General features: G+C 63.6%; 2 protein-coding genes across 8 annotated transcripts; both read right to left on the reverse strand.

Moving 5' to 3' along the window:
* Positions 1-311: 311 nt before the first annotated feature.
* Positions 312-5,197, reverse strand: LOC121167845 (coiled-coil domain-containing protein 154-like). 4 transcript variants are annotated; one of them, XM_040997527.1, is made up of 16 exons: positions 4,834-5,197; positions 4,564-4,741; positions 4,447-4,487; positions 4,243-4,338; positions 3,838-3,961; positions 2,765-2,866; positions 2,493-2,612; positions 2,236-2,357; positions 2,018-2,144; positions 1,792-1,929; positions 1,395-1,514; positions 1,223-1,299; positions 1,019-1,136; positions 854-940; positions 545-732; positions 312-461 (listed from the first exon to the last, which is right to left on the reverse strand). In XM_040997527.1, exons 1-16 carry the CDS (start codon positions 4,995-4,997, stop codon positions 332-334), a joined length of 1,932 nt encoding a protein of 643 aa, XP_040853461.1. In that variant the 5' UTR covers positions 4,998-5,197; the 3' UTR covers positions 312-331. The 4 variants fall into 4 exon arrangements, with proteins under 4 accessions (XP_040853461.1, XP_040853460.1, XP_040853459.1 ...); XM_040997526.1 differs by having other exon boundaries at positions 2,236-2,360; XM_040997525.1 differs by having other exon boundaries at positions 628-732; positions 2,236-2,612.
* Positions 5,198-5,670: 473 nt separating this feature from the next.
* LOC121167844 (H(+)/Cl(-) exchange transporter 7) lies at positions 5,671-21,518 on the reverse strand. Of its 4 annotated transcripts, XM_040997520.1 has the most exons (27): positions 21,389-21,518; positions 21,081-21,120; positions 16,807-16,823; positions 15,907-15,978; positions 15,143-15,214; positions 14,936-15,001; positions 14,432-14,564; positions 14,181-14,290; positions 13,740-13,820; positions 13,125-13,187; positions 12,875-12,958; positions 12,390-12,483; positions 12,238-12,302; positions 12,033-12,149; positions 11,724-11,778; positions 11,291-11,351; positions 10,647-10,785; positions 10,090-10,183; positions 9,584-9,753; positions 8,277-8,328; positions 8,023-8,150; positions 7,850-7,935; positions 7,586-7,712; positions 7,226-7,285; positions 6,973-7,149; positions 6,795-6,875; positions 5,671-6,679 (listed from the first exon to the last, which is right to left on the reverse strand). In XM_040997520.1, exons 1-27 carry the CDS (start codon positions 21,482-21,484, stop codon positions 6,593-6,595), a joined length of 2,427 nt encoding a protein of 808 aa, XP_040853454.1. In that variant the 5' UTR covers positions 21,485-21,518; the 3' UTR covers positions 5,671-6,592. The 4 variants fall into 4 exon arrangements, with proteins under 4 accessions (XP_040853454.1, XP_040853455.1, XP_040853453.1 ...); XM_040997521.1 differs by lacking the exons at positions 16,807-16,823; positions 21,081-21,120 and adding an exon at positions 20,563-20,577 and having other exon boundaries at positions 21,386-21,518; XM_040997519.1 differs by lacking the exons at positions 16,807-16,823; positions 21,081-21,120 and having other exon boundaries at positions 21,377-21,518.
* Between the last annotated feature and the right edge of the window lie 1,080 nt (positions 21,519-22,598).

Genomic DNA, 22,598 nt, shown 5'->3' on the forward strand with positions numbered 1-22,598 from the left:
GAGGCCAGGTCAGCAGCAAGGCCATGTCCCTGACCCACCCAGGCGGCGAAGACCAGCTGACTCTCTCCCAGAAGCAGCCCGGGCTCCTGCACACGCCCTCCTGGGACCCTGCACATGGTCTTGGTTGGGGCATGGAGGAGGTTCATTTCAGGGCAGGGCTGGGCTTGGACAGAACAGGAAGGGGGGCTCCTGGGACTGGGGCACCCTGGTGCTGGCTGCTGCCTCTGACAGGCTCCTCCACTGCATGTCAGCCATGCCACCCCCAGGAGGGCCACGTCTCCGGGCTGCTGGGGGCTCTGGATGCAACAGTGTAGGAGCTAAGAGCTAGCATTTATTTCTGGGACTGGGGCAAGCGGGTGGGCAGGGCCACAGGCTCCCGGCTGCCACCTTCCTCGGAGCTGCCTCTTGCTGGCCTCCGCTGGGGCACTTGCTTCACGAGGACAGACTTCCACTGCAGCCACCTGCCAGGAGACACGGCCGAGGCACTCGCACGACCCCTGCCCTCTCCCTGGCGCCAGCTCCTACTGCCAGCACCTGCACCCACCTCACGGCCTGGTACACGCCCCACTGGTTCACAGGGGCCGGTTCACTGGGATCCAGGTCCTTGATGAAGAACCGCTGCCTCACCAGGGACATGAGCAGCCGCCTGCTGCCCAGTGTCAGCGCCCAGGGGCCCTCCTCGCTCCACAGGCGCAGCACGCTCTCCCGCAGTGCACTCATCTCCTCTGTGCGCTGCCGGGCCGGGGGAGCCAGGGGAGGCTGTGACCGCAGGCGGTGAGGCACAGCACAGGAGTGGGGGGACCTGGGGGCCCGCTCTGGAGATCTGGGGGCCCACCCAGCTCCACCCTCTCACCAGCTTGGTCTCTGCGTTGAACTTGAGGTTCTGCAAGGTCTTATGGGCCTGGACACTGTCTCCCAGCCTTATTATCTGGCTTTGGAACTGAGCACAGCCAACAACTCAGCCTGGACCAGACTCCAGGGGCTGCTGGGGGCTCCCCGGGCTGGGTGTGGGCAGTACCGTGGCCAGCTTGCCCTGGATCTCGGCAATCTTGCGGCCTGGGTTGTCCTCCTTCAGCAGCTGCATGGATGACAGCAGGGTGGCCAGCTCCTGCCGCATAGCCCCCACCTCCAGCTCTCTGAGGGCCGAGGAGGAGGCAGCAGCTAGAGCAGCTTGGCCCACAGTGGTGGACCGAGCTCCTGCCCGCCTGTCCCGGGCCCTCACCTGGCCCTGACTTCCGCTGAGATCTTCAAGTCCGAGTCATTCTTGTGCAGGCAGCACTTGTCTGAAATATCCTCAATCTGAAACGCGGGGTCCACGGCCATGCAGGCGCAGCCGGCCAGAGCCCAGCGGGGCGCGGGCACTGGGGTGGGGCTGCGGCTTCACCCTCACCCACCTGCAGCGGGAAGCCATCCAACTTCTCCCGCAGCTCCTGCAGCTGCCCGGCGACCTGCTGTTGCCACACGGCCAGGTCCTGCAGGGACTTCCGTCCTGCCCCCTCCCATTCTGTCTGTACCTGGAACACAGACGCTGTGAGGGCTACAGCCTGGCCCAGCAGGGCCAGAGGGCAGGGCCAGGCCCAGACCGGCTACCCTGCAGCCAGACAGCAAGAAAACTGGACCACAGCAGGCCTGGGTGGGGCTGATACATGAAGGACAGGAGGTGGGTTGCCCGGGGTGGTGCTTGGGGACAAGCCGTGTGCTATGCCAAGGATGGCTCAATAAAGTTGCTGGCCAGAGACTAGAGCTGCCCCGACCACCTGCCTCCTTCCTCCACACCTGCCCAGGGCTCACCGCCGCCAGCCTCAGGCCCAGGGTCTGCTCCTGCAGCTCCAGCCGCCAGCCCAGGGCCAGGCAGTGGTCACTCAGGTCCTTGACCTGCAGTCCCAGGTCGGCTGTAGCCTGCTCCAGGGCCTGGCTCTTCACACGGAGCTGACAGAAATAAAGACAGGCAGGAATGCTTAGTCAGGTGCCACCGTCGTGAGAGTGGTGGTGCGGTGGTCCCGGCCGGCACCCTCACCAGCTCTAGTGCACTCTGAGTCTCCTGCTGCGCACGCTCCCCAGCCAGTCGCACAGCCTGCAAGCCCTCCTTCACATAGGAGGCCAACTCCCCAGCTTGGCTCTCTTCTGCACACGCCTTGGTGTCCCTGGGGTGGCGAGCCAACACCTCAGTGCCAGGGAGGGAGGTGCTTCCCTAGCGGCACCCTGCGAACGCCCCCGTGGCCCAGGAGCACCCACCGGGCTTTCTGTTCTGCCAGGAGGACGCGGTTCAGGGACACCTGGTTCTGCCGCACAAACTTGGTGAGCTGGACCACGGCGGTATCCAGGCCCCGGCACTGTGCCAGCAGGCGGCCCCCTTCCTGCTGCAGCGAGGCGGCCCTGAGCCCCAGGGTCCGCCTGGGCACCCAGCCTGCCTGTGCGCCACTCGCACACAGGGGTTCCATGCGCCTGTGTGGCCCCAGACCCCTCCCGCGCAGGGCGGTCCCAGCGTCCACCTCGCGCTGTGCCTGCGCGCGCTCCTCGTTCAGCTCCTGCAGCTTCTGCCAGCGGCCGTCCAGCTCCTCGCGCAGGCTGTCCTCGGCCTTCAGCCGCGCGCTCTCGGACGCCTTCACCCTCTGCGGAGAGCGACCCCCGGCTGTGTGAGCGCGGGGCATGGCAGCGAGCTGAGCCGCCTGCTTGCCTGAGCGCGGGGCGCAGCGGACTGAGCCGCCTGCTTGCCTGAGCGCGGGGCGCGCAGCGGACTGAGCCGCCAGCCACAGGGCCCCACCTGCTCCAAGGCCTGGAAGTTCCGCTGCAGGAAGCCGCAGAGCTTGGCTTCCCTCTTGAGGAACCGCAGACTCATCTCCTCACCGAGCTTGGTCACCTGCGCCTGACGACGCGCACCACACTGGTGCTCAACCTTGCTGCTGGTGCCAGGCTTCGCCTGCGTACTCTTTTATGTCCCAGTGGGCTCCAGGGCAACTGGCCCTGTTGGCTTCACGCCCCACAGAACCAGGCTGGCCATATTCTGAGCAAGAAGGGGCTACAGTGCCCCAGCCCCCTGGGGGCCCATGCCACCCCTGGGGTGCAGCCGGGTAAGGCTGTGTAAGGAGAAGCAGGTGCTCACGGGAACACAGGTGTGCAGGGTTGGGTCAGGGCGCTGCACACTTCCCTCTGTGCCCAATGCCAAGGGGCCAGGCATCTTCCCACATCCAGAGCTCAGGGCTGGCATGGGTCACAACGGGGCAGGATCCCCTGGAGCAGAGGTTGGGAGCCAGGCAGCCAACCCCGAGGCTCCCAGGGGCACGGCACAGCCTCCTTCTTCTGCTAGTCCAGAGCAGCCACCAGCAACCTTGATTCACAAAAACTGGTGGGCTGTGGTTGGCTGCAGCGAGCCCTCTGGCCTGCTCAGGCAGGGGAGCACCCAAGGGGTGGGATGGGTGGAGCCCCCAGCTGGACACCTCTGCTGGTAGGGCCCACTCCAGGCCGCAGGGAGCCTGCAGGCTTCCGTGTCCTGGTGCCCCCACCCTAGCTGATGGTCACACACCCCTCAAAATGCCACTCGATGAAGGGATCCTGGGGTCCCGGAGCCCGAAACTGATGGTGGGGGGACCCAGGCCCTGTGGCTGTGAGGACACAGGCAGCAGTGGTGGCTGACCCAGCACTGCCCGGCTGCCATCTGTGATCAAAGAAAGCCAAGTTGGCATCACTGGCCACCTGTGGCTGTCGAGATCTGCCTGTAGCTGGGCGTAAGGAGCCAGGCTTGAGGTCTAGGTGGCCATGCTGGACAGCGCAAACCCCAGAGCCAGAGCAGAGGGCGAGGGCAGGGGATGCCTGGGGGAAGGCCCCACCGTGTGGCACCTGTATCCTGGCCGCCTGCTCGTCCACCCTCTGGCCGATGTCTTCCTGGCTCCTGTGCAGACTGGTACAGGCTGCCTCCCGAGCCTGCTCCTCCTGCCTCAGCAGAGTAGTCAGCTTGGCCAGCCTAGGACACGGGCACAGTAGCACTGGGCCAGCTGCTGGAAGGCTGCAGACAGGGGACCTGCCCTGGGAAACCTAGGCTGACCTGGAGGCCAGAAGGTGAGGACTGACCAGATGCCTGGGATGTAATGGAAGGTGGGGAGCCCCCAGCGGGAGGTGGGGTCAGAGGCAGGGAGGGGAGCGGGGGGAGCGGAGGGAGGGAAGGAGGGCAGGGCCAAGCTTTAGTGTCTATCCACCAGAGAGGCCCTGGCAACCTCGGGCTGGGCAGCAGGGGGTTGAGCCCACCTGCCCCGGGCCTCCTGCTCGGCACCCTTCCGCTCCGTGTCCTGCAGTGCCTGCCTCCTCCTGACCTGAGTCAGAGCTTCCCGGACCTCCACCAGCCTGGCACACAGGGGGCTGTTGCTGCACAGGCCCTCACAGGGCTACCTCAGCCACCCCACCCAGGCCTCCGGAAGGCTCCCCAGGCTGGTGTGCAGAAGCGAGAGGTACCTCTTATCCAGGGTCTGCATCTGGTTCTGGGGACCGTGGAGCTGCCGGGAGGGTGTGAGGCTGAGCGGGTCGTCCAGCAGGCTGGGGTACAGCAGCCCTGCCTGGCAGCTCACCCACCTCCAGCATTTCCTTCTCAGGGGCCTGGATCAACAGCTGCAACCGCTTCAGCTCGGAGTCCTGCAGCTGTAGGCGGCCCCGCACCTGCAGCAGCTCCCGCAGCAGGCTCAGTGTGGCATGCTCACAGCGCTCCTTGTGGTCCCGCAGGTATGCCACCTCGGCCTGTAAGGCGGCCACCCTAGCCAGGGGTCACAGTGCCCAGTCGCATCGCGCCAGCTCCAGGGCTGCTGTGACCCTCCTGTGCCCTTGCCCTGTACCCCTGGGGCTCACCGCTGCTCCAGCTGAAGCCAGCACTTGGCAGTGCCCTGCTCAGGCCCCAAGGAGTTGGACACAAGCAGGTGGCTTGAGCCACACTGCTCCGAGATGTCCCCTGGGCTCAAGGGCTGGGGGCTGGCCAGGAGGAGGTCCAGGTCTTCCACAGTGGGGCTGCTCATCTGAGAGAGGGGCGACGCTTCGGACGAGGGGCTGTCTGCCAGCCCTATGAGGAGGAACTGGGCAGCTCATCCTGGGCCTGGCTCCTGCGGGGCCTTCACCAAGACCAAGGTCGCCCCAGGGCCTGAGGACACACCACCGGGGGGAGAGCCCAAACGCCACCCTCACTAGGTCAGCCCTGGCAGGAGCCCAAGCACAAAAGCCCCATGGGGCTCCTCTCTCCGACTGACCTCGGCTGTGGCCAGGGATGGGATGGGGCTCCTGGCTTACCTGACATGGCGTCCGTCACCAGCTGCCCAACCCCTGTGGTGGCCCGCGGCTGGGTGTTGGGGCTATGGGAGAGGTAGGGGAAGAGGGTGGCCACGTTCCCGGTCTTGGGAGTGGGCTTGGTGAAGGGGTGGGCTCTGTCCTCACATCTCCCCTTACAGAATTCCCTGGGAAGGCCGGCGCAGCTGTCGGCAGCAGGGCTGCTCCAGAGCCTTTCTTCGGCAGAACTCGATGACTTCACGGCCCAACTGCCACTGGGGCCGCAGCCCTAAGGCTGGGAGGGCGGGGCCAGAGGGGCCTCGGTCGGCCAGGTCCTGCAGCCAGCAAGCAGGAGCCCCAAGGGCCAAAGGAGCGCTGACTGAGCCTCTGGGGGAAGTGGCCGTACGGCGACAAGGAAGCAAAGCGGGAGAATCTGCAGTCTGCTTTATTTAACCTGATATATCCAAAATGTTGCCACGGCAACACGCCATCTGTACAAAATGAATGAATGTCAGATTGCACGTGCTGTTTTGGTACTGAATCTGCGAGGCCCCATGGGGTGCTCACACCAGCTCTGTCCAGGCTGGACACGTCCCCCCCTGGCCTGTCCCAGGCTCCCCTGGGCACCTTGCTGCCCCATCACCCAGAAGACCCAGCAGGCCAGCAGAAGAGTCCAGTGGGTGAGGCTGAGGGTGGGGAGGCTGGGGGGACGGAGGGGGCTGCGCGGGCCGAGGGCTTCCTGGGAGGTGGGGAACAGGCAAGGACACAGCGTCTTCTGTCAGCCCCTTCCACACGGCCAGTTGTGTCTACACAGGACCCGTTGTCACCACGTGGGTGAGCGAGTCCCACATTGTAGGAGCAGGGGAAGGAGGTGGCAGTGTCAGTGTGGCTCCCAGGGAGGGCATCTGCACCCCCTTGTGGCAGAATGGGCAGGAAGGGGGACCCTGCAGGCCTCGCCCCAATCTACCCAGACGCGGGGTTGGGCCAGGGTCCCTGGCTAGGGCTGCTGGGTGACACCGGTGTCCACAGGTTCCGAAGCTCAAATGGCGGTGCTGTGCTGGATGAGGGACCCCAGCCCAGAGTGCAGACGGGGGTCCCCGGAGGCCGTCAGCTCCCAAGGGCTCGGGCACAGAGGTGACTGACATAGTAGCGCCCCCCACTGGCTCTTGGGGAACTGTCACAGCGATCCCTGAAGATTTGGAACGAAGGACCAAGTCCGAGGCACAGGGCGGCGGCGCTCACAGCACTTGCCACACTGGGAGCAAGGAGGCTTTGACCCAGGAGCCAGGGACCTCAGGAGGAGGCACAAGGGACCGGGGGTGCTGGTGCCACTGTGGGCAGAGCCAGGGCCTCATGTTTGGGCCAGAGAGAGCTCCTCCAGGCCCCCCTTCCCCAGGCGGTACCTGGCCAGGTCCTTGCGGGTTACCAACCCAACCACCTGTGGGAGTAACACATGGGGTCAATGTGCAGCCGGGACCCCTGCCTGCACTGGGGTGCATAGCATCCAGCCAGCGAAAGGGTTTCCAGCCCTACTGAGCACTGGTCTGGCTCACCTGGTTGCGGTTGTCCACGACCACTAGATGCCGCAGGCCCAGGGCCCGGAACAGCTTGAATACCCGGGGCAGCGATGCCTCCTGCAAGGCAGTAGCAGGGAGGGGTTCAGGCACACTGGTCACCAGCCAGGCAGTTCCACCCCCGCAGCCCCCCGCATCTGTTGTGTGGGAGGTGTACCTGGGGCACGGTGTAGGGCGAGGGGTTCATGAACTCAGAGAGGTCCATAGTGCATTCACGCTCGTCCTGTGACACGTGGATGGACTGGATCGGGGGGAAGCGGGGGTAGGCGTCGCGGAAGTCCTTGAGCCGCAGCCGCCGTGGAGCCAGCCCCACACCGCACCTCTCCACGAACACCTGTGGGCAGCGGTTACGTCAGACCCCCAGGGCTTGGCACCTCCCGCCCGCCCACCTGCCTGGGCAGCCCACCCACCTTGTGTTTCAGGAGGACGATGAGCTGTGAGCGCAGGATCAGGCCCTGGAGCTGGGCAGGCTGCAAGAGAGGCAGGTCAGTGCCGGCACCCGCTTGGCGGCCTCGCTGCGAGCCTTTGTGGCTAAGGACCTGGGATGGGGGTGGGTCCCTCGCTGCACAGAGCACGAAGAGGACCCAAGAGCCAGCGCATGTGTCCAGCAGACAGCAGCCACCTGTGCCCCTGACTGACCTGGACCAGCACCAGGGGCAGGGCCGGACACGCTGACGACTGAGCCCCAGCACGGCAGCCCTGGACAGGCTCGGCCGGGACCCCACAGGGAGCCCCTGGGCCCTTCCTGGCAGGTGGGTGGAACACTCTACCTGGGTGTCGTCAGCGTCCACCACAGGGAAGCCATTGTGATTCGATGTCGTGTCGCTGAGGATGTCCACAATTACGCCCACCTTCTCTCTCCGCCTCAGACAGGTCACTGGGGTGCTCATGACCTCTCTGCCAGAGATGCCCACGGCCTCAGCCCCCTCAGGCAGGAAGCTGCCAGCTGAGGAAACCCGATGACCACAGCCCCGAGCCACGGGCAGGGATGGGGGCCAGGGCAGGCAGTGAGGCAGGCAGGACAGCTGGCCTACCTGGCAGTGAGTGAGTGCGAGGTGACGGGGGCCTCCCAGTGCAGGAAGGGCACACTCTGCAGCTGGATGTGCATGTCGTACAGGCCCTGTATGACAGGACGCGGGCTGCCACAAGCCGCCGGGCGGCCGCTGGGGCCTGCAGTCCCGCCCGCCCTGGCACCAGGCCCACGCACCTCGATGAAGACATCGCCCACGATCTTGGCAGTCATGAGCACCAGCATGATGGGGAAGCCGTAGGTCACGTTGCTCGTGGCCTCCATCATGATCACAGTCAGACTGAGTGTCATCCTCACGATGCCACCTGTGGGGTGGCGGGACGGCCGTGTGGGCCTGGGCCTGCACTGGCCCTGTGCAGGGGCCCTGGGGCCGAGCGCCCACCCACCCCCGCCAGCACGAGCCCCCCAGGCCAGCCCAAGCTGGCACTCACCAAGCTGGGCGGCAGCACCCATGAGCGCATACTTGCCAGGGTCGGCCCAGATCTGAAGGTGACAAGGGAAGCGCTTAGGTGTGGATGTGGCAGCTCACACCCAACCCCAGAGCAGTGCCGCCTCCAGCTCAAGCTTGAAGTACCCCTCAGCACCATCTGCCATGCCAGGTTCCAGAAACAAGCTTGCTGTGCCCCGCTGGTGAGCTGGGCTCTGCTTGGAGGAGCAGGGCTGGTGCCCACGTGGGAAGCAGGTGCCGTCACCAGGCGGACTTGGTGCTGGGCCACAGGAGGAGTGTGAGTCCACGCCCATAGGAAGGACAGGACACGTCATTGCACCATGTGACGCATGGACTGGACAGGGTGAGAGTCCAGAGGCAGAGGGGGGCTGTGTGTGTGTGAGTGCGCTGAGGGTTGGGGCTAACTGGTACAGGTATGCTCTGCGGTTGGTGAGAATGTTCCGGAGCATTCTGGATGGCAGTGCTGTGACTGTGCTCAATGTGCTGAGCTGTTCAGGCTAAAGCCAGAATGCAGCCCACAGCTCAGGGCAGCCCACAGCTCAGGGCAGCCCACAGCTCAGGGCAGCCCACAGCTCAGGGCAGCCCACAGCTCAGGGCAGCCACAGCTCAGGGCAGCCACAGCTCAGGGCAGCCCACAGCTCAGGACAGCCCACAGCTCAGGACAGCTCAGGGCAGCCCACAGCTCAGGGCAGCCACAGCTCAGGGCAGCCCACAGCTCAGGGCAGTGGTGTCTTGGAGGAGCCTGAGGGGCTTGGTCTGGGGCAAGCTTCTGGCTGGGGCCCCTCTCGTGGTTTCTGTTCTCAGCTGAGTAATGAGGTGAGAAAGGAACTCACAAAAGCACCTCAGCCCTGCGGGGGCTGGAGGGACCCCCTTGCCACCAGCTCTGCAAGCTCCGGCTTCCCACTGTTTCCCATTCTTAGGGTGACAATGACCTAAATGGGAAATGCCCCATCTCAAACATTACAAGGGGCCGCGCTGCAGCACAGCGAAGCCTTGTCCTGCACACCAGCAGCACCTACGCGCTGGCCCACGCTCTGGCCACTCCATCTCTGACCTGGGAAAGCAGTGGAGGATGCCCCGGGTGCTTGGGCCCCTGTGTCTGCCGGGGTGACCCAGGCAGTCCTGACTCTGGCCCTGCCTCGCCATGCGTCCAAGTGAAGCTGCAAGGGACATCTCCGTCTCTCTCTGACTTTATATATAACGGGAACGCAGGGAAAGAGGAAGGATGGGGAGTGGTGCTCCTGCCGCGCAGAGCAGTGGACTGCGTGCCCACCGGCCCAGGCGACCCACCGCAGCTCCGGTAAGGTAGGACAGGCAGATGCCGAAGAGCCGGCCCCAGGCAGCCCCGATGAGCAAGGACGGGATGAAGACGCCGGCGGAGACCGTGAGCCCGTACGTCCAGCAGGCCAGGAAGAAGTAGACCAGGGTGAAGAGGCCGAGGGTCACGGGGTTGTAGGAGCCTGCGGGGACAGTGGCTGCTGGGCTCACAGGGACGCAAGCTGCCACCCCCGCACCCAGAGCCGCTGTGGAAAAGGCAGGGGTGCAGGGACTCGGAGGCTGCTCTGTGGACCACCCAGGGGGTCGAGGATGAGGGTCTTCCTGGGCCCAGGGACAAGCCTGGCTCTGCAGGCAGTCTCCTGGCTCTCCCAGATTCCCTACAGACCCGGCGACACGCACAGCCTGTCCCGGTGCCTGAGGAGGGTGGATCCCCACAGGCTCAGGTCAATGAACCCACGGCCCCTGCAGCCCAGTGACTCCGTCCACGTGTCCACAGTGCAGCCGCTGAGCACACACACCTGGCGGGTCGTGGAAGAGGCTCACCACACTCTTCTCTGGGGTGTTGAAGAAGGCTGCGGCCATGGAGTTGTATTCGCCATCTGCACAGAAGAGCTGCGTGGTTGGGAGACAGGAAACATGAGAAGCTGTGCCAGAGGCCGTGAACATGGAACACAGGCCTGGGCAAGCGGCCTGCAGGGCGTGAAGGCAGGCCACACAGCAGGCCTGGCCACAGCCTGAGGCCTGTCCGCCCTGCTGTCCTGGGGCCTGGGTAACAGGGGTCTGGAGCAGGGCTGAGCCAAGGCAGAGGCACCACTCCGGGCTGCCTGAGGACCTGAGGGTGGCTTCCCTGTGTCCTTCCTGGGCTCAGGTTCCAGGAAGGAGAAGGGGTAGTCCAGGGCCCCCACACCACCCCCCAGATGGGCTGAGCTCCCCCGAGGACCCAGAGAGTAGACGCTCTAGCACATTCCGCCTGAGACTTGTAGCCTCAGCAGCCCCAGCTGCAGGAGGGCCTAGCCACAGGCCCTGCACAGCTGACCCAGCACCCGGTCCTGGCCTCCGGGGCCCTCGGGGCTACCTGCAGAGGGTAGGACATGGAGCTGCCTTGCAGGGGCTGGCAATCCCGGGACGAGTATATCAGCACGAAGGCCACCGTGGCGGTGACAGCGGCCACCAGCATGGCCTCAATCACCTGGAGGCAGGGCCGGTGGATGTACCTGTGGCCAAGCAGGGTGGGCGGCCTGAGTGGGCACCAGCACACGGCAACAGGGGACAGACTGGGTGCAAGCTGGGTGGGTGGCCCGAGTGGGAACCAGCACACGGCAACGGGGGACAGACTGGGTGCAAGCTGGGTGGGCGGCCCGAGTGGGCACCAGCACACGGCAATGGGGGACAGTGGCCAAGGCCGTGAATGCTCAACAGCCAGCCTGCCAGACCCCCGAGCAGTCCAGCAGTACCCTTGAGGTGATCACATGTTCCTTGCCCCTCAGCTACTGAAACAGCTTCTACCATCCCAGGTCCTGGGATCCCCTGCAGCGCCAGGCACGAGCAGCTGCCCTGGGTCCGTCCTGCATGCCCGAGGACCGTCCCGCAGGCTGGGTGTGCCCTTGCCTAGGCCCCCTGCCCTCCAGGCCCTCCCCCGTGCCTGTGCAGGGTTCCAGCAGAGGGCCTGTGTGCTCACACCCCTCACACCGCACACAAATGAGGTAGTGTTTTTCTTACCTGATGCGAAACATCGTCAGCCAGTAATTCAGGGCGTTGAACACAGCTCCGAGAATCCCACCTGCAGTCACAGAGGCCATGGTCAGGGGCCCGAGTGAGGGGGATGCCTGGGAGGGGCTCCCGGAGACCTCTCCCCGCTCAGAGCCACCCTCAGCCTTCCTTCACAGGCGGGCATCACTACCCCAAGTCCCCAGGCCCATACGGCTCCAAGGAAGGCAGCAGACAGGCGTGCCGACACCCCCCAAGATCAGGTGCGGGAGAAACACACAAGTCTGTGTTTATACTTGGGGTCCGCATCTGTGCTGAGCACCTCCGACGGGTGAGACTCAGGCACTCCAGGGCCCAAGGAGTCCTGTGGGAGTGACCCGGTAGCCAGGCCCTCCCCGCAGGCCAGCTGCTGCCCGGGGGAGAGCCCAGTCCTGGGGGGCCTTACCCACGACGCCCATGGCGATGAAGACAGGAATCTCATGGATGGTGTATGCCATTTTCTGTGGGGGGAGGGAGTGGTGACGGTGGAAGGGCCCGAGCACCATGTCCCACAGGTGTCCCCATGCGCTCATGAAGACGGTGGTAGCGCCCCTCACCCAAGTCAGCCTCCCCCGACACCACGGACCGCAGCACACGGCCACAACCTGCCCACATCCCCAAGGTTCGACTGCGTGAGGGACTCTCAGACGGCGCCCTTTGTGACCCCCACTGGAGACAGCCCACCTTCCCGTTGGGGTGGCAGCGAGGGGCCCACCTCTGAGTCAAACCTCCCGAAGTTAATGAGGCCTGGGCTGGACAGGTCCCACACGTTCCCGTGGTAGATGCTCAGGACGAAGTTCAGGGTGAAGGTGGAGATCATGGAGGCGAAGAACTGTGGGGCGGGGACGGTGTCTCAGCCTCACCCTGAGCGCTGGGGTGGGACGGGACCCAGCGCCCGCGGGGTGGGGCCTGGTACTCACGATCCTCCAGGTCAGGAACTGGTTCCAGAAGGAGGCGCCTTCCTCCAGGCTGAACAGGACCCCCCCTGGGGGGGCAGTACCGGCCTCAGCACCGTGAGGCCTCAGGGTGCCCACCCCCACTCCCACCCACAGGCAGCAAGGCCCTCACTCACCCACGGGGGCTCCAAAGGCGGCAGACACCCCGGCTGCAGCACCAGCCGAGACAAAGTCCCTCTTCTCTGTGTCTCTGCGGAAGTACTCAAAGATCTGAAAGGGACGGGGAGAGGGCAGTGGTGGGCTGAGGACCCTGGGGGCCACTGGCCACGGCACAGAGGACTCGTGCTCAGCCGCCTGACAGAGGCCTGAAGCAAGCCCCATGCTGACCCCCGGCCAGACCTCGCCTGTAATCCCGGGGGAGCCCCGGCCCCGCAGCGCTGCTTTTGTGGGAAGTGTGGCAGGGCCCTTCCCAGGGACAGCGCCAAAGCTCAGCACCCGGGCAGCACTGGCGGGCACTGTCAAGCAACCACACACAGCATGTCCACACTCCCCTCTCAGCCTCACGGAGGAGTCCTGCGTCTTCCCGGGAGGCCCCGACGTGGCGCCACGCGGCCAGGGCTGAGGACAGGATGGCAAGAGGGGCCCACAGCGCAGCGCTCACCTTGAAGTCTCGCTTCAGCGACGTGGACCGTCCCTGGGAAATGCCCGCGGCGATGACTGAGCCCGAGTGGATCATTGGCCCTTCCTGGGGGTACAGGGACCGGCCCTCAGACAACACGGCCCTTCCTGGGGGCACAGGGACCGGCCCTCGGACAACATGGCCCTTCCTGGGGGCACAGGGACTGGCCCTCGGACAACACGGCTGGCGTGGCCTCCCTCCCAGGACCCTGGCTGGACAGCAGTGCACTCACCTTTCCCACGGCCAGCCCGCCCACCACGGACAGGATCACACCAGACACCTTGATGACCAGCGTCTGCAAGGTAAAGGAGGCCCCAGGTGTGGTGGGGGCAGATGCCCAGGGCGCACACAGCACGGCCCATCACACATGGTAGCCCATGTCCAGGGCTCTGCGGGTCCTGTGGGGGTATGTGTCCCTGTGCCCCGCACCATGCCATGTGACCACAGAGTGAAGCCAGGCCTGGCAGGCAAGGGCAGGGGAGGTGAGTGGGGAGGGTGTCCCACCAGGCCTACTTCTCACTGTCCCCTGCACCTGCTGACCCTCTCACTGCCCTCCACAACACAGCCCCAGGCCCGGGAGCACCCCAAGGGGCAGTCACGTCCCTGTTCACCCCTCAGGCCCAGGGAGGACCTACAGTTGAGAGCCCAGGCCCCACAGGTCAGGATGCCATAGCTAACATGCTAGTGTGGGGTGAGAGAGGACTGAAGACAGTGTTGTAGGATGGCTGTGGTACAGAGAGAATCATAGCCCTGGCTGCCACCCGGCGCCACAGCCACAGCCCCCTGCACTGCCTACAGGGACAGAGCCCGCACCGGCCACTGTCACAGGACACTGGCCCTGCCTCACCTTAAGCCGCACCACGTGGGGAATCTTCACCCCATTGAGGAAGCACTTGATCTGGGGGATCCCACTGCCAGCAGCCACGGGCTAAAAGACACGGGGGTCAGGAAGGGGCGTTACGACATCACGTCATTTCTCTCTCCCCCACCCAGACACAGAGTGATGGAGAACCGAGGACCCGGGAGAGGCAGACGGGAGAGCCCAGGGACCCTGCACGCCCTCGGGGCTGTGGGATTGCGTCCAGCGCTACACAAGAAGCTGAGCTTCTGCCACGGAGGCCAGCACTCGGCACCTGGGGAGCTCTGGGAGCTGCCTCTCCCCTCTCCCAGCACCCCGGGGCCCTGGCAAGGGTGGCTCTCACTCAAGGGAACATGGATCCTCCCTGCAGAGGTACCCAGGGCAGGGGGTGCGTGAGCGTGCAGGTCTGCAGGGCTCCCAAAGCCGCACCTCTATGAAGGCCACGATGACGGAGCCCACTAGCACGAAGGCAGAGTTGAGCGTGGCCCAGAGCAGGAGGGAGAAGGACAGCCCGCCGTTCTTGGTGAACCTGTCAATATCTGGGGCCCGTCAAGGAGGGCTGGCAAACACTGTCACGGCGTTGCCCGGACGTCTCAGCAACGCCTCCCGGTGTGCCCACGGCGCAGGCCGCCGGGCCGCCCCCCCAGCCGGGCCAGCGCTATAGCACACCAGAAGGATACTGTCCTTAATGACCCTGTACTTGAGGCCGGCCAGGTTCTCCACCACGATATCAATGAAGCAGGCCACGAGGCCCGTGAGGATGCCGATGAGGGCGCAGATGACCCAGCGTGTGATCTCCACCGTCCGGAAGGCCTGCGGGGCACGGGAGGAGTGACGGGGGCCCGCTCTGCGGGGCTCACCGGGACCGGGGCCACCTGCAGGCTCCTGGCCACGTGGCTGACGTGGGCAGCAGAGTCCTTCACAGCCAGCTGGGTACTGCGCCTGCTCCAGTTTGAGCATGACACACTCGCCTGCGGAGCCTGGCGACTGGCACCAGCACGAGAGGAACCAAGACTAGCCGGTACGCTGCAGGCTGTGCGGCTGCTCCCCACTCACCCCTCCCTCGGCTCCCCTGCTCCCCGTGTGGTTGATCCGTCCCCGTGCTCCCCGTGTGGTAGATCCGTCCCCCTGCTCCCCGTGTGGTAGATCCGTCCCCCTGCTCCCTGTGTGGTTGATCTGCTCACCGTGTGGTTGATCCGTCGCTCCTCCTCCAGGAACAGCTGGTTCTCACTGTTGTCATAGTCCAAGCTCTGCAGACCAGACGGCGGGGCAGTGTGACTCACAGGCCACTCGGGGGAGAGCCGCGGCAGAGTGGGGGCTGGGTGGAGGGTGGAGGCCAGGGGCCGGCGCGGGGCGCGGGGCGCGGGGCGCGGGGCGGGAGGAGCCCCCACCTCGTACTTGAGTGAGAGCAGCTTCTCATTGTGCGGGATCTCCTTGGGGAAGGGATGGGGAGGGTCCATTTCCTGGGGAAGGAAAAGGCAGACACACTTGACGGGCCAGGACACATGTGTGAGGCAGAGCAGAGAGAGGGGACTCTCCCGGGAGGCCAGCACGACGCTGACACCCAGGGGGCAGGCGGTGGCTTTCAGACCCACAAGATCCGGCCATTCCGGCCTCTCCGCCTGCCTCCATCGGGCCAGGGCAGACGCAGCGTCCCTGGAGGGGGCGCCAGCGGACAACAGCATCATCCTGAGTGTGGTACACAGTGGGGAGGGCAGAGCAGTCACAGGCTGACCCAGGCCCCGGGCTGGCAGCTCAGCTATGGTAGACTGGGACACGGGGAGAACAAACTGGATCTTCTCCAACTGCAAGCTTTCCTGCATCCGAGAACCCCATCACGAAAAAGACAAGAGGAGCCAGGGAAGGGATGAGTCTGAGCGGGAGAGCTGGTCCCCTGGAACCCAGGAGCCCCAGCGCCGGCTCTATACTTCTCAGCGGTCACTCTCTGGAGGCCATGGGGGGAAGGGAAGGAGCTGGCCCATCTCCCTGAGCGTGCAGTGAACCCACGGGGCTGGGGTGGGAGGGGCTTTTCCCAGAGCCTTTCTGCCCCAGCTGCAGCCTGCTGGGGCTCCCTGGCCCTGCACCCCACCCCCTGTTGGCAAGCCCTGACTGCCATGTTGCCCACACGCGCTGCCCAGCAGGGGTGGCCGCTCACCGGGTCCAGGAGTTCCTCATCCAGCTCCACGCTGCTCATCTGTCCCACTCGGAAAGCCGCAGGGCGCGGTGCCTGGAGGCGAGAGAGCACGAGTGCTCTGGGCAGGGAGCACAGACACCCGGGGCAGGGCCAGCGCCACCCTGCCCTGGGCACCAAGGCCCAGGCCTGCTCTGGCCACCCCACACCCCCAGCTGGAGAGCCTACGAGCTCCTGACCCCTGTTCTAGATGAAAGCGGGGTTCATGGCCAACACCAGGACAAGTGGCTGGAGACCGCCCAACCAACCCAGCACCCATGCCGGCTCCACAGCCGTGCTCTGGGCTGGTGTCTGGTTTGGGGGCTCTCAGCCTGGCCCCCCAGCCCTGGCTGCCGTAGCCACTCGGTGAGCCAGTGGATACTGTTCTCTGATTTTGAAATACATAAAGTCATAAACCTTTAGCACAACAGCCCAGCAGCAAAGCGGTGAGGAGTTTCCGCACCAACTCCATGTGCAGAGCCAGGGCCTTAGCACAAAGGGTATAGGCCTAAAGCCACAGCCATCAGGCCAGCAGGAAGAGGCGCTCACACAGACAGCCGCCATGCGTGGGGGGCAGACAGCAGCCGCAGCAGGCAGCCACGCAGACAGCCGCCACGCGTGGGGGGCAGACAGCAGCCACAGCAGGCAGCCACGCAGACAGCCGCCACGCGTGGGGGGCAGACAGCAGCCACAGCAGGCAGCCACGCAGACAGCCGCCACGCGTGGGGGGCAGACAGCAGCGGCAGCAGGGACCATGCAGACAGCCGCCACCCGTGGGGGGCAGACAGCAGCTGCAGCATGGACCATGCAGACAGCCACCACGCGTGGGGCAGACAGCAGCCGCAGCAGGCGGCCACGCAGACAGCCGCCACGCGTGGGGCAGACAGCAGCCGCAGCAGGCGCTCCAACGGGGAGGGAGGCCTGAACCTCAGCTACACCACAGAACGCCTGCCCCAGGATGCTGCTGCGCTCAACGCCGCTTGTTTACAGGTGGTGAGCATCCCAGCGGCCTGAAACATGGACGTGACCAGCACCCCCACATTCTGCGGCCAGGACCAGGAGCAGTGTCCAGTCAGAACGACCCCCATGGCCACAGCGCCCAGCTGGGGTTGGCCCACAGCCACCTGCTCCAATCCCTGCCTTGGCCTGTACCCGGACCCTGCTGCAACGCATCAACGCTTCTGTCCGCAGGGACACCCACCCTGAGGTGCAGCCCTCCCAGCCCGCGTCACCCAACGGCCCCTCCTGCACAGGAGGCCCCGTGACGGGGCTGCCGTCCGCAGCAGCGGCCCTCCTGAGGTATGGTTGTGTGATGAGCTCTGCGATGCCTGCTGTCCAACAGTACAGGCGAGCAGTGACAGACACACCTGCTTCTCCTGACAACGACTGGCAATGTCTGCAGCCCAGGCATGGCCTGCCGGTCACGATGCGCTACTGTGGCAGGTGGGGGTGAGACCAGTGCTCAGCCATCAGCACTGCCAAGGCAGTCGCCTCCTCAAGCTGTGACCGCACACTGGGCAGGCAGGTGCAGGGCACAGGAGAGACCCAGCTGAGCAATGCAAAAATGGACTGGGGCCCAGCATGATAGCCTAGCAGCTAAAGTCCTCACCTTGCACAGGCTGGGATCCCATATGGGCACTGGTTCTAATCCCAGTGGTCCATTTCCCATCCAGCTCCCTGCTTGTGGCCTGGGAAAGCAGGGGAGGACAGCCCAAAGCCTTGGGACCCTGCACCTGCATGGGAGACCTGGAAGAGGCTTTTGACTCCTGGCTTCAGATTGGCGCAGCTCTGGTTGTCGTGACCATTTGGGGAATGAATCATTGGATGGAAGATCTTCCTGTCTCTCCTCTCAGTAATCTGATTTTCCAATTAAAAAAATAAAATAAATCTTTTTTTTTTGGTTAAAGATTTATTTATTTTTATTGAAAAGCCAGATATACAGGGGGAAGAAGAGACAGAGAGGAAGATCTTCTGTCCGATGATTCACTCCCCAAGTGACTGCAATGGCCAGAGCTGTGCCAATCTGAAGCCAGGAGCTCTTCCGGGTCTCCCACACGGGTGCAGGGCCCTTAGACTTTGGGCCGTCCTCGACTGCTTTCCCAGGTCACAAGCAGGGAACTGGATGGGAAGTGGAGCTGCCGGGATTAGAACCAGAGCCCATATGGGATCCTGGCGTGTTCAAGGCAAGGACTTTAGCTGCTAGGCCACGGTGCCAGGCCTGAAAAATAAAATAAATCTTAAAAAACAACAACAATAACAAGAAAAACAGCCCATAGCCCCGACACACGGAACCAGGCATTCCCTGGAGGAGTCAGGGACAGGGCGTGGCGCCCCAAACACAGGCTCTGGTCCCTTTACCCCATCTGTCAGACACCCAGGGCACAGCCTCATGCCACCAGGCGTGGCCCTGGCTCCCCAGAGTTCTGCTTGGCCCTGCCTGTAGTATACTGCCCACCCAGGAAGTGGGTCTAGACAGGACAGCCCTGCTTGCAGGGCGGCACCTTGGCACACAGGCTGGGAGAGATAGTGTGGCGAGCACAATTGCCAGGCTGCGCCACCACCCCAGGGGAGGCTGCACTCTCAGGGTACCCGGTGGCAGGAGTCCCCTTGGTGCAGCCTCGCCAAGGGGAACAGATGGGGTGAGCGTATGGGCCCGGCGCCTCAAGAAAGGGTCCTAGAGGATGTGCTGGGCAGAAGCAAGCTGGGCTCCAACACCCGTTGGGTTGCATAAAACACAGGGCTGGAGACAGAGCTGACCCAGAAGCTCCAACTACTAGCGTATGTGTAGGCCAATTTGGGTGCCAGATGGTGCCGGACCCTGTACTGGCAAACACACACAAGAATCAAGTCTGGGATGGCCTCAGATGAGACTTCTTTGGCAATTCCCTACCAACTGAGCCGCTGGACTCAGAACCCTAACCATGGAGAGAATCGCGGGTTCCACGGGCTGACCCTGGGAGTGGATGTGTCAGAGCTGGGCCTCCTCAGAGGCTCAGATGGAGCAGAGGACAGCATGTCCAATGTACATGGAGGATACGGCAGTACATCGGAGCCTCCGGAGGACACCTGGTACCATGGCAGAGCAGAACAAATTGATCAACTACCCCAGCTAAGCATTGGCAGTGAAGATCTGGGCAGCCGGAGACACTAAGGTGGACTACAGCAGCCAGGGGATTAGGGAGAGATTCATCGCGATTGGAGTGGAGGGATCGCCAGCAATTCAGGACTGTTGAACTATCAAAACCTCTTGAGAAATTCATGGTGTTGTAAATTTCTATTTTTCTTCCTGTTGTTGATTTTGTATTGTGGCTTTTCATTTAAGAGGGATGTGTGGTGACTGTGTAATGGAGACTATCATGTCCAGATGTGAGGATGCAGTGCAGTGTGCATCTCTACTTCCAGATCAAAGATGGACTAATGAAACTGTCAGCTGTACTTGACAATGGGAGGCTGGACTCTGCCGCTGTCCGTGCCCGCCGTGAGGGACACGTGACTGTGCATGAAGAGCTATGCTATAGCAACGACGTGTGGGAGTTCGGGGGAGGGGAGGGAAATCCCAGGCCCTATGGAACTGTGTCACAGAATGATGATAATAATTTTAAAAGAAGTTAAAATAAAAAATATATTAAAAAAAAAAAGAAAGAAAGGGGCCCTTGCCCATGGTATCTTTCTTGTTTAAAATGGGAACTAATTATGTGCCCAGTGTGGTAGCCTAATGGCTAAAGTCCTCACCTTGCGTGTGCCGGGATCCCATATAGGTGCCAGTTTATATCCCGGCAGCCCCACTTCCCATCCAGTTCTCTGCTTGTGGCCTGGGAAAGCAGCAGAGGATGGTCCAAAGCCTTGGGACCCTGCACCCGCGTGAAAGACCTGGAAGAAGCTCCTGGCTCCTGGCTTCAGATCAGCTTAGCTCCAGCTATTGTGGCCACTTGGGGAGTGAACCAGTAGACAGAAGATCTTCCTGTCTCTCCTTCTCTCTGTGATTCTGAGTTTACAATAAAAATAAATCTTTTTTTAAAATGCAACCTATTTCAAAATTGTTCTTCAAACTACTAACTTTGATTTGTCTCCAGGATGGGAACCAAACCCTGCAGCTCCAGGCAGGACTGCAGGGCTGAGCGTGCGCACGCAGGACCAGGGGGCTGGCACCCACCACACACCCACAGTGCCTGTAGGATGGGACCACTGGGAGGCACTGTGAGAAGGGAACACAGGGCCCCTCACAGTCACTTTCCTGTGACTCCACTTCCCCCTGCACAACACATGACCATGACTTGCTGGCTGACCTGCTGCCACATGGGCAACCTTGCTGGGCACTCAGTCACCCACACTCTGCAGGCTGGGAACCACTGGGGCCCAGTCCGTCAACACGCACCAGACCGCCGTGTCCACCAGCTCACGCTGGAAATGTTGGCCCAACCTTCCGACGGGGGGTGTGGGTGTCAGCCTGGACGAACACCCACGTTCAGGTCACGGGACTGTTCCCCCAGGCAAGGTGGCTTCGGCCTGGGTTGTGCTCCAGTTCAAAGCGACCCGTGACCATGCAGCTTACACATGCCACCTGCTGCGCTTCTCGGGGAGGCAGGCCTCTGAAGACAACCCTGAGAGCTGCCAGGCTCACAGCAGACCTGCCCTCAAGACCCTCAGTCCTGGAGCCTGGTGGCGTGACATGTGAGGCAGCTGCTGCGTGCAACGCCCGCGTCTCACAAGGTGGTGCAGGTCCAGTCCCCGCGGCTCCCCTTCTGCTCCCACTCCCTGCCACTGTGCCCCAGAAGGCAGATGATGGCAGACCCCAGCCCCAGCCGCCGTGGCAGGCTGGGGAGTGGGCAGTGCAGGAAAATCCACAATCTCTCCCTGCTGTGTCATTAGCTGCACTAGTGGATGACTCAGTAACACTGGGAACCCCCGTCCCAAGGGCACCTCGAACACGCGGCTCCATCCTGAAACCCCGAGACAGGCCTGCGGAAGACTCACAGAAGCACAAGAGGTCCTTCAGGGCCGGAATCCCCAACTTCCCAGGGGGCTCCTGTGCACAACAGTGCAGACCTGCTCGCCCCGAGGTGCACCCCAAACCGGCAGGGTCTCAGACACACACCCTGCCACTGTCCAATGCCACCAGCCGCCTGTGACCTGCCTTGCCCGCGAGCTGCTTCATGCACGCTGCCGGCCGCGGAGCAGGCAAGCTGCTTCTCCATTTGACTGTGGTGTGAGGCAACCCCCTTCTCCCGGCCGGCAGGACACACCGGCCCAAGGGCCCCTCCGGCCACCCGGCTGCGCCCAGGGCACACACAGGGGGACAGCGGAAGTGGACTGCTTCCTGCAAACCCCCTGCGGGCCTACCCGAGCCCAGGTGTGGGACTCGCCCGGGGGAGAGGGACGAGCCCAGGGCGCCAGCCGTTCTGGACACCCAGGCTGCGTCCCTGGGGCCCCGGAAGCGCGGGCAGAGCCGCCTCACCTGGCGCGCGGCCCCGTTCAGCAGCGGCGTCCTCCGCAGCAGCGGCGCCGCCTCCTCGTCGTCCCGGTCGCGGCCGGACCACGACACCTTCTTGGAGACGTTGGCCATGGCCAGCCGCGGGCCCGCTCGGCACAGGAAGCTCCCGGGCCCTGCCGGCAGCCACGTGACGCGAGGCGGCGGCGGGTCACGTGACGGCGCGCTGTCACGTGCCCCGCGAGCGCGGCGGCCCTGGTTCCCCAGCCCGGGGTCGTCGGGCAGGTCTTGCAGGAAGGCAGGCCGAGCCCAGGTCTCCGCACGCGCGGGAAGCCTTCCCTGCAGGAGACGGGCTCCCGGGCAGCAGCCCCGAGGACCGGGCCGCAGAGGGGAGCCCTAGCTTGGACCGGGCCGCAGAGGGGAGCCCTCAGCTCACAGGCGGCCGTGGCGGGAGAAGGGGCAGTGGGCCTGGCTAGGAGCAGTGCTGGGTCACGCCGGGCAGCAGGAGCCAGACACTCCATGTGCTGTGGCCACTGCCAGCCCCGGGAAGACCAGGATGAGTTCCAGATCTTGACCTGGCCCAGCCCTGCCATTGCAGCCAAAGTGGCAGTAAGGATCGGCTTTCAAAGTAATTAATTAGGGCCCGGCGGCATGGACTAGCGGCTAAATTCCTCCTCTTGACCATATGGGCGCCGGTTCTAATCCCTGCAGCCCCACTTCCCATCCAGCTCCCTGCCTGTGGCCTGGGAAAGCAGTCGAGGACTGTCCAAAGCTTTGGGACCCTGCACCCGTGTGGGAGACCCAGAAGAGGCTTTTGGTTCCCAACTTTGGATTGGCACAGCACTGGTCATTGCGGTCACTTGGGGAGTTAGGGAGTGAATCATTGGATGGAAGATCTTCCTTTCTGTCTCTCCTCCTCTCTGTAAATATCTGACTTTGTAATAAAAAATAAATAAATCTTAAAAAAAACACAAAGTAATTAATTAACGCTTAACAAACAAAAATATGGGCCCAGGTGCCATGGCCTAGCGGCTAAAGTCATTGCCTTGAACGCACCAGGATCCCATATGGGTGCCAGTTCTAGTCCCAGCAGCTCCACTTCCCATCCAGCTTCCTGCTTGTGGCAACACCCCAAAGCCTTGGGACCCTGCACCCACGTAGGAGATCTGGAAGAAGCTCCTGGCTCCTGGCTTTGGATTGGTGCAGCTCTGGCCATTGTGGCTGCTTGGGGAGTGAATCATAGAACAAA

The sequence above is a fragment of the Ochotona curzoniae genome, unplaced genomic scaffold (assembly GCF_017591425.1).
Source record: "Ochotona curzoniae isolate NIBS_2020 unplaced genomic scaffold, NIBS_Ocur_1.0 patch433, whole genome shotgun sequence".
Classification (NCBI taxonomy): domain Eukaryota; kingdom Metazoa; phylum Chordata; class Mammalia; order Lagomorpha; family Ochotonidae; genus Ochotona; species Ochotona curzoniae.